This window comes from Myotis brandtii, unplaced genomic scaffold (assembly GCF_000412655.1).
Source record: "Myotis brandtii unplaced genomic scaffold, ASM41265v1 scaffold1616, whole genome shotgun sequence".
Classification (NCBI taxonomy): Eukaryota; Metazoa; Chordata; class Mammalia; order Chiroptera; family Vespertilionidae; genus Myotis; species Myotis brandtii.
The window spans coordinates 19,629-28,490 of record NW_005355904.1 but is presented as its reverse complement, the minus strand read 5'-3'; the positions used below and the strand labels follow the sequence as shown (position 1 = coordinate 28,490).

The 8,862-nt window shown below is 43.3% G+C and overlaps 1 protein-coding gene across 1 annotated transcript in view; it reads right to left on the bottom strand.

Annotated features, from left to right (window-relative positions):
- Nucleotides 1–2,078, bottom strand: part of LOC106725412 (sodium/hydrogen exchanger 9-like) — a gene marked incomplete at its 5' end in the record, with an annotated part of 126,894 nt that extends 124,816 nt beyond the window's left edge. The window contains one exon of the mRNA XM_014536439.1: nt 1,965–2,078. Within this exon, the coding sequence (XP_014391925.1) occupies nt 1,965–2,078 (114 nt within the window). The remainder of the gene's footprint in view (nt 1–1,964) is intronic.
- Between the last annotated feature and the right edge of the window lie 6,784 nt (nt 2,079–8,862).

The following is an 8,862-nucleotide window of genomic DNA, read 5'->3' as shown; positions in this document are numbered from 1 at the left end:
TCTTCTCTTTTTTTTTTTTATTCTGGGCCAGCTTTAGCTCTGAGGCCTCGCTGCTGAAAACATAGATACAATGTTGCGGCTGAATGGAAGCCCTTTTCTGGGGTTTTGTTTAGCTTCTTATTTGCAACATAGTATATAGTTGCTTAGAGTTGCAACTGAGAGGCTGGCAAGTTAGGCGAGGAACATTGGAGTCTGCAGCAAGCAAGCCTCGTGCTGGCTTCAGTGCCTGGCTGCCGGCCGCCATCTTGGCTGACAGTTAATTTGCATATACTCACTAATTAGCCAATGAAAAGGGTAGCGGTCGTACGCTAATTACCATGTTTCTCTTTTATTAGTGTAGATTGTAAGCTGATTCAAATCCTTCCTAAGAGAAGATGGGTTTCACTAATATAATTGTTAGGTAGCTTTATAGATACAATTTCACTTAATTGTCATAACAACCTGGAGAAGTAGACATTAGTATTATTCGTATTCACACACAGGACAACTCTATTCAAAGATATAAAAAACTATCAAGTACCACATACAACAATAAGAAAAGTTTTCTACTGGTTTAAGTATCTTTAGATAAGAGTTATTACTAAATTAACAATTGTGTGAATGAGCTAAAATAAAATACATTTAAATTGTAAAAGGAAAGAGTTAGGCTAGTAGGTAATCTTACCAATAATTACATGTGATTATAAAATATTAGGCAGTTAGAGGAAGATAAAGAATTCCTTTGATGAATTTCCTTACTCTTTCTCCTTTCTTTTAAAAAGAAGATATGAGTAGGGTAAAATTTAGATGAAAATTTTACTTGAAAGTAGAATGGATTAGTTGACCTATATGAGATGAAAATGCTTTGTCAAATCATCTATCACGGACCTTACTAACTGCTTCTGATAGCCCACCAGTATAAGGAGATGGGTTCTGAGCTCCTTTGCGGTCACCGAGCTGTCCTGCCCTTGTCTGTGTTTCTGGGCAAAGAAGTGTCTGAAAACAGCATGAGCTGGCTATGGAGCATATTAATGAACATGTGAGCCAGGATCAGCACTAATATAATTTTCCAGTCCTTTCTTGTAGAGCACAGGGTCCTTCCATCCTTATATCTATGTGAACCCAAAGCAGCAGCACTAGCAGTCATGCCTGCAGTGATGGTACTATGCAGAAAAGCCATAAAATAAAAGAGATGGGTCTTCTTCAAGTTCAGATATGATCATACACAATTCTTAAAGTGATATCACTTATTTACTATGCTGGTTGATCATATCTATCTTGCAATTTCAGCAAAAGGTGCAACATTTCTACACAATTGTTCAAGTACTGAGTTAAAGATGACTAATGCAAAACTGCAATGATATATTCTCTCTGATGTCAGGTCCAAGTCCAGAGCTTGGAGAATAGACTTCCCTTACTGGAGCAAACAACAGATTGTTCTGAAAAGTTTTACCTAAGGATATTAAGGTCTCTGCAGGTAATGGTTGCTTAGCTAAGTCAGGAATGGCTCACCTAGACAGTTCTCCTGTGCTTTTGCAAATTTTCAATATTTCTGTACACCTTGACCTAATGAATGAGAAGGCATCAACAGAAACAAGTCTATTTGTTGGATGTCCAACATGCATTGGGCTTGCATTGAGTATATTTCACTGAAATTACTTAGCTAGCAAGTTGCTCAGCAGGGATTTGAACTACAGGCTGCCTGATTCCAAGAGCCACGTTCTTGCTCCTACCCTGCAGTTTCCAGGCTTCCTGCTGCCACACAGAGGGCACAAGTGTATATGAAGTCTAAGCACTCCAAAAGATATGCAGAGCTTATTGACCCCTGAATCCTAGGGGTCGGTTTATAGTCATCTGATTAATTTTATCTGCAGAGGCAGCTCCCTTTAGAACAACTTCTTGGCAACATGCTGGGCAAGCATGGAACATTCTAAGGAACAGAACATCTCTTAATTCTATATTCTGTTTTGGCTTCTTGGACTTACCTGGTGTGAGGAGGGCTCCTCCTTCAGATCTTCATCCAGGTCCACACCAACTCTGTTAAAGAAAACAGAAAACTGGTAATGGCCTTCCTGTAGTTTAGTTGTGTGCTTGATCACCTGAACCAAACATAATACAAAATAGAGGTTTGGCAAAAAAAAAAAATATCCTACCTTCCCCAGAATCAAAAGAACTTCAAATCGACCTATGGCAAATGAGACCTGCACAGCTGGGCCCACATGCAGCGGGTGAGGTGGAGCACCAGGCTGTTCCTTACCATTATCTTTCCCAGGAAGAGCAGGGCCTGAGAACCTGGGAGAGGAGCCCTCAGGAAAAATACCTCTGCAGCCCCAAAACAAGGATCCTGGATGGAGGGCTGCCTTGGTACCACCACAGGACTCACTGACCAAAACTGCTCTGGGATTATGGGAGCCCAAGCTAGAGCAGGCTCCCCAAAGCAGAAAAAACTGCTCCTAAGTTTTAGTTAAAATAAGTTTGTAAGTTTTGCCTGAATAGTTTGAAAACCTCTTTATATGATAATGATTTTGTATTAGAAAGAATAGGAAGATAAGGTAGCTTTCCCTCTAGCCAGATTGATCAAAATGATTGAGAGATGGGAGGCATCACAGCGTGCCTGCTCACACACAGACACACCTGTGTGTAGTACTTCTCACACAGACACACCCGTGTGCAGTAGTGCTCACATGGGACATACCCGTGTGCAGTACTGCTCCCACGCAGACACAGGTATGTGCCCTGTAAAGACAGTTTCTGAGAAACTTCATTTCACACAGCTCAGAGAAGATTCTCAGTGCATATGCCGAGTTATTGAATGCATTCCTAAATTTGCGCTTTGATGGGCATCATGAAAACAAATCCTCCACTTTGGATTTTACATATTTCACGACAGGATTTCCACAGACTAGCTTCTGGTTTGGTACATTTCGAACCTTGTTTTTCCCTGCTGCCAGGTGGAGTTCTGCGGCCAGGTGCTATCTGATACGCTCACTTTGCTTCAATCTGACACTGGTCCTGAAACTCGTGCCTGCACTGGTGTCCGGCAGTGACTCGCTCCACACAGAAGTGACTGTGTGCCACAGGGTCTTATCCCACTAAAGGCAAACTAAATGTATTCCCAATTCAGCTTCCCTATGTGGGCCCTCCTACACCCCACAGCCCTTCAGGGCCTTCTGACCAGAGGAGAAGTCTGATGGAAGGAAGCTGGTGTAGACAGGAACAGTGCTGGACCCCAGCTGTGGCTAAAAATATTCTGTTTGCAAATCTTACAAAAACACAGGACCATGGGAACACAATGCTGGGGCTCTTCCCAGGCTCTTGGAAGGGCCAGGGCATGTACAGGGCCCTGGAGCTTGGACTTCCCCTGTTCCTGGTGTGTGTGTGGGTGGCCTTGCCAGGTAGGGCAGGGTGGGGACTGTGGGGTGTGAAGCTCAGGACCTCAACTACAAGCTGCACTGGAGCCTTTCCTGTGAGCACTGCAACTTCTGGAGCTGTAGAGTCTTTTCTTTAACTCAGAGCCCTGTAAACACAGGTCACCTTGCCTCAGTCCTCCAGGTGGAGGAGGGGAAGGCAGGGTTAGAAGCCAGCAGGCAGAGGTGGGAGCCTGTGGAAGGAAAGCGGCAACAGTGGACAGGCAGCCATTGAAGTACCTCTGATGCTTGAAAAAAAGAGTGTCCTCTGGGTGTGAAGAGCCCCTTCCCTCTAACCCAGGGATGAAATGAGTAGCTTTTTATTTTACTCCGAACTTTTGGCCTTCAGGTAACTGGAGCCCCTGGAGGTGACTAACCTTGGATCCTCTTGGAGTACACAGAGCTATTTGATCTATTTCATTGAAGTTGGAGGGAGAGAGGGAAGAGAAAGGGGTGAGGAAGGAGAAAGGTGGAGAGCAGAAAAAGTAAAAGAATGAGGGGAGGAAGGGAAAGTGCAAGGATGAGGGGAAGATTGGGGGAGTAGTGAAGAGAGAAGATGGAGAGGGCAGAAGGAGGTGGAGGGAGGGGAGGGAGAGAGAAGGATAAAGGAGGTGACAAAGAGGAAGAAGAAAAGGAAGGGGTAAAAGAAAGAGTGTGGAGGGGGAATTAAGGTCCAGCCTCCCAAAGTGAGTTCAGGCAGTGTGACCTTGAGGTGCTATTGGCTGGTGCTATTGGCCCTCTATGAACAGTAGGGCCCAAGCTGGAGGCACCCAGCCCCCTCTCTAATTTGGCTGGCCCACCTTAGCCCCTCTGGTAGTTCTGAGATCTCTGGCTAATGCTGGTAGTTCCCAGAAGCCTTTGTTGCTGTGGAACCCTAGATTTCCACCCCCAGGCCCACCCAGGTAGACTATGATTAAACAAGGGTCCTGAAGTTCCCACTGCTGCCTCCGTTTAGGGTCTTTTTCCAGCTCTCTATCTAGAAAACTGGAGAGAATAGAAATCAAATTTCACAAGATACCCAACATTTAACGTTTGAGGCAGTATGTACTAAGGTTTACCCCTAAATGCTAAACTTTTTTCTAAGAAGCAGAGCAGACCTTTCAAGTTTCAATTATTCCAACAGCCAGAAGGAGCTGAGCAATGATGGCAGGCGATTCTGTTTCTTAGTTTTATGTGGGACTTGGTGAAAAGCATCTGACAGTGAGGAGCAAGGACAGGCCTCTTCCCTCCTTCCATTCCACAAAGGTCAGGGTCTGTTCCTACTCCGGGGCCAGGCCTATAGCCCTTTCTGGCTTGAGGAGAAAAAAGCTCTGTGAGAGTTATCTTCCTCCCAGGGAAGCCTGGTGACCATACAGTAGAGGTTCATGCAAACAGCTGGCAGGTTTGATTAGAAGGATCTGTAAAGGCTCACTGTAATTTAAATGCAATGAAGCAAAGGCACATAAGAACGATGCCTCTTTCACTTGTAATTTGAACTCCTTTGGATAAATGTTGTGCTAAAATTATTCCCTTCCTCCTGCCCCCTTAGACAGAGTGTGGCTGGGTCACTCAGACCTTCGCTGGAAGCATCCATATGGCACTGGTGATACTATGATGATCTCTGAGAGATATACGGACTTCTTTATGCCCACATTAATTGTCCCTGGCTACTAATCTTTTCCTTTTTTAAATTCTTGTATCTGCTGGCAGATTGCCTTATCTTCTGCCTGAAACATTACAGTAAGTTAGCATAGTGTCCCTGTTCCCTACCCCTTTTAGTGTAGTATGGGACTGATGACCTGATAGTCTAATTTAATACATTTTTTCCTTTCAAGTTTATAGTATGTGCTCATATAAACACATATAACAAAATAATAAAATCCAAACATTGTAAAAGGGCTTACAATAAAACACAGTTGTTCTCTGCCCACCCTGCACACACATCCTCAGACCAAGTCTCCACTGGCTCTGAGGGACATTCTCTGCCTTTTCTTCATGGTGATATGTGAACTGTTACCAACATTCTGGGCACATTCACTAGCATCCCCAGGGCTCAGCAAGCATGCCAGCTGCCTCTGCATCCCTTAGTCTCCTGTCCAAGAAAGATAGTCAGAATGTGAACATGACATTCTTTTGGGATTAACCCCAAATCCATTCACTTTTACACATAAAGGTCATATATGCACTGTGGGTTCTTGAGAGATTATTAGAAAGATGAGATGGTGTCATCTCAGGTGGTGGTGCCAGTGTGTGTATAGTAGCTCCAAGGTGAGATCACAGGTGTATAAAATGCAGTTCAATCTCCTTAGGTGATGCCCATGGCTCTTTGGTGCCGCCCAGCAGTTTAAGCTATCCTTCCTGCTGGTTTGATGTGAGCGCAGTGCCTCAGGGCTGGTAATTGGACTTTTCCTTGTTTCTGAGCCTCAGTACTTGATATAGTCTCTGAGTCCCAGCAAGGCTGGGCCAGAGGAATCTGTCAGTTCCTCTCCCATTGACTGAACACCCTCCCTCCAAGTGGCAGCTGAAATCTCCACTACTGCCCTTCCTCTTCTGATCACCACTGTGGACCATCCATCTTGTTATGTTAGTTCAGATCCCCATCACTTGAGTTTTCACTGGCTTAGACTACCAGTGGCTGTGTGCCTTCACTTCTGATCTCTATTCCCACACCAACCTGTGGCACCTGTGCTTACCCTGTTCTGGCTGTGTTAGCCCTGGTTCACCCTGTGTTCACCCTTCCAGCTGCACCCACTGTGCAGGGCAGGCCAGCGCTCTGCATGGAATTGGCCGCAGCTGGAATCCTAAGACTCAGGACTTCCAGCAGTGTTGAGCGGTTAATGACACCTGGCTGTTAAGAGTCTCTCACTGGTGTGCATCATTCGCTGGCCTTGGTCTCCTTGTTAGTACAATGGGGACAGTAACAGAACCTGCTTCAGGGCTGTAGTGAGGAGTAAATTAGAAAATTCATGTAAAGTGCTTGGTTTAGGACCTGGTACCTAGTAAGTTCTCAACAAATGTTAGCAGCTATTGTTGATGTTATTATTTTCATTCAGATCAGTATTTTTTTAAAATTAGAGTCCTGCCATCCTCACAGAAAAGCCCTCCTAGTGTCAGTTCTGCACTGGGGATCTTGAATGTACACTCACATCTGCAGTGTAGCCACAGGGGCAGCCAATGCACAGCAGGGATTTCTGGTTTCACAATAAAACCAAATTTCTATTTAAGAAGGCCAAGTTTCCCAGGTAAAAGATTATTTATAATTTACAGGTGGTTTTGGAGGTGAGAGGGGAACAAAGAAGGAAATGAAGGTGTCTGAACAGCAAGGGCAAGGAGGGAAATGAAAAGCAGCAAAGAGTAAGAAGGTGAGAAGGAAGCACCATATCAGTACTCAGACCAGGTGCAGGTGCTACGTAAGCAGCTGTAAAGGTGCATACAGCCAAGAGCAGGAACCAGGGTGTGGGGATGAACACCCCAACAAAGAAAATTTCTCCAATGTGGAGAAATAAAGAATCTGGGAAGAATTAAAAAGCGAGTAAAAAGGCTGGTTAAAATTGTATACGATGTTTTGCATTCTTGATGTGCCTTTTAATTTTAAGCAAGTATAGCACTGCCTCTGTGGCATTCAAATGGATATGAAAATTAGCTGTGCTGTTTCCCAGCGAAGCACTCCAAAATCTCACTTGGGTTCCTCATTTTCAAGTGGCATCATCACCAGTTTTAGAACAGTATGCATCTCTGTACATACATCACACCCCTTCCTATTATACTTCCATTCTTTGGAGAGTTTTATTAGACATATTAAAATCTCCAGGTGCTCCCATATCTGACCATGGCCAAAATGCATGTTCCAAAGTTGGGTCATTTTGTAGAGGAGAAGCAAGGTAAGTAACTAACAAAAGCTCACTTTTTCCATTAAAGCCAACAGAATCTGTTCTAATCCTTACCACTTAGTGCCTCCAGCAAGGAGTGAAATATTACTAGTTTCAGTCTCATGTGAATTTCAGTGGTCTCAGGTGAGACTATGGTTCTTTGGAGCTCTTTGCTGACAGATGTTGGGTGGTGGAGGAGGAGAAACCATTTTCCCTAAGAACTGTATTTAATGGCTAAGTGTGAAACATGACATTTTCAGTCAGGGAAGAATGACTGAATGTTGGGCACATAAACACAGCAGGACAATGGGGGCATCTTAAAGATCCTGAGAGGTCCGAGGACCATCATATAGCCATGAGAACATCACACAGTGTCAAAATATGGTACTTCACACACATACCCATTATTTGAATAAATATTGGTGAAGATAAAATTAAATTTGTTTTGCAGAAATAAGAAAATGAACTAGAGCCCTAACCGGTTTGGCTCCGTGGATAAAGCGTCGGCCTGCGGACTCAAGGGTCCCAGAGTCAATTCTCAAGGGCATGTACCTTGGTTGCAGGCACATACCCAGTAGGGAGTGGAGGCAGCTGATTGATGTTTCTCTCTCATCGATGTTTCTAACTCTCTATCCCTCTCCCTTCCTCTCTGTAAAAAAATCAATAAAAATATATTTAAAAAAGGAAATGAACTAGAGTAAGTGGAAAAATTCACCTTAATTCATATTGTTATTTTGGCGCAGCATAGTAGTTATGAGTTGGGATCACGGAGTCAGGCTGCATGGGTTTCAATCTCATTTCTATAATTTACTACATTTGGGACTTAATCTCTTTAAATCTCAGCTTTTTAAAAACTATAAGTTGGAATAAGCATAAAACTACATTATGGGTTGTTATAAGGATGAAATGAGTTAATACCCACATTGTATTATATGTATACATATATTTCTATGTACTATATGTATATGTAAAATATTGCCCACAACTTAGGAAGCACTCATGAAATATGTTCTTGTTATTATTGGTGTTACTTTTATTAGAGAGTTGATGTACCCTAAATTAAATGGTTAATACAATATAGGTTTAAGCCAAGAGTAGATATCTTATAAATAATATACCCTGGAATATAAATATCAATGAAAAGATCTGATGGGGAAGACAGACATTGGAAACAAAAACTATGGTATGGTATGGTATGGTATGGTATGGTATGGTATGGTATGGTAAGATAAGCATTGTACATAGTATCATATGAACACACCAATCAAAAGCCCAACCAAGAAGGACTGTGAAGCTGGGTATGGAAAAGTGAGTGTAGTACATGCACCCAACATTAAGCTTTTGACTGTTGAGGCACCCATGTCAAAAGACATTCATCTTGAATAAACACATTACCAGCTATGCTTGCTACACAGCTACTAGCAAAACAACTAGATAAGGAATTAAGCGACCCTCACTCCTAATGTTCCCTCTTTCAGAAAGCCCTTGGTAACCTAGATAACTGACTATTTGCGTTACTTGGCTAAGTGACATTATGCTTTAAATTAACAAGTAAAGAGTGACCCATGATAGCCTGGACACCCCACCACCGCACCTTTGGACCTTGCTAAAGGCAGAGCCTCAGGTCC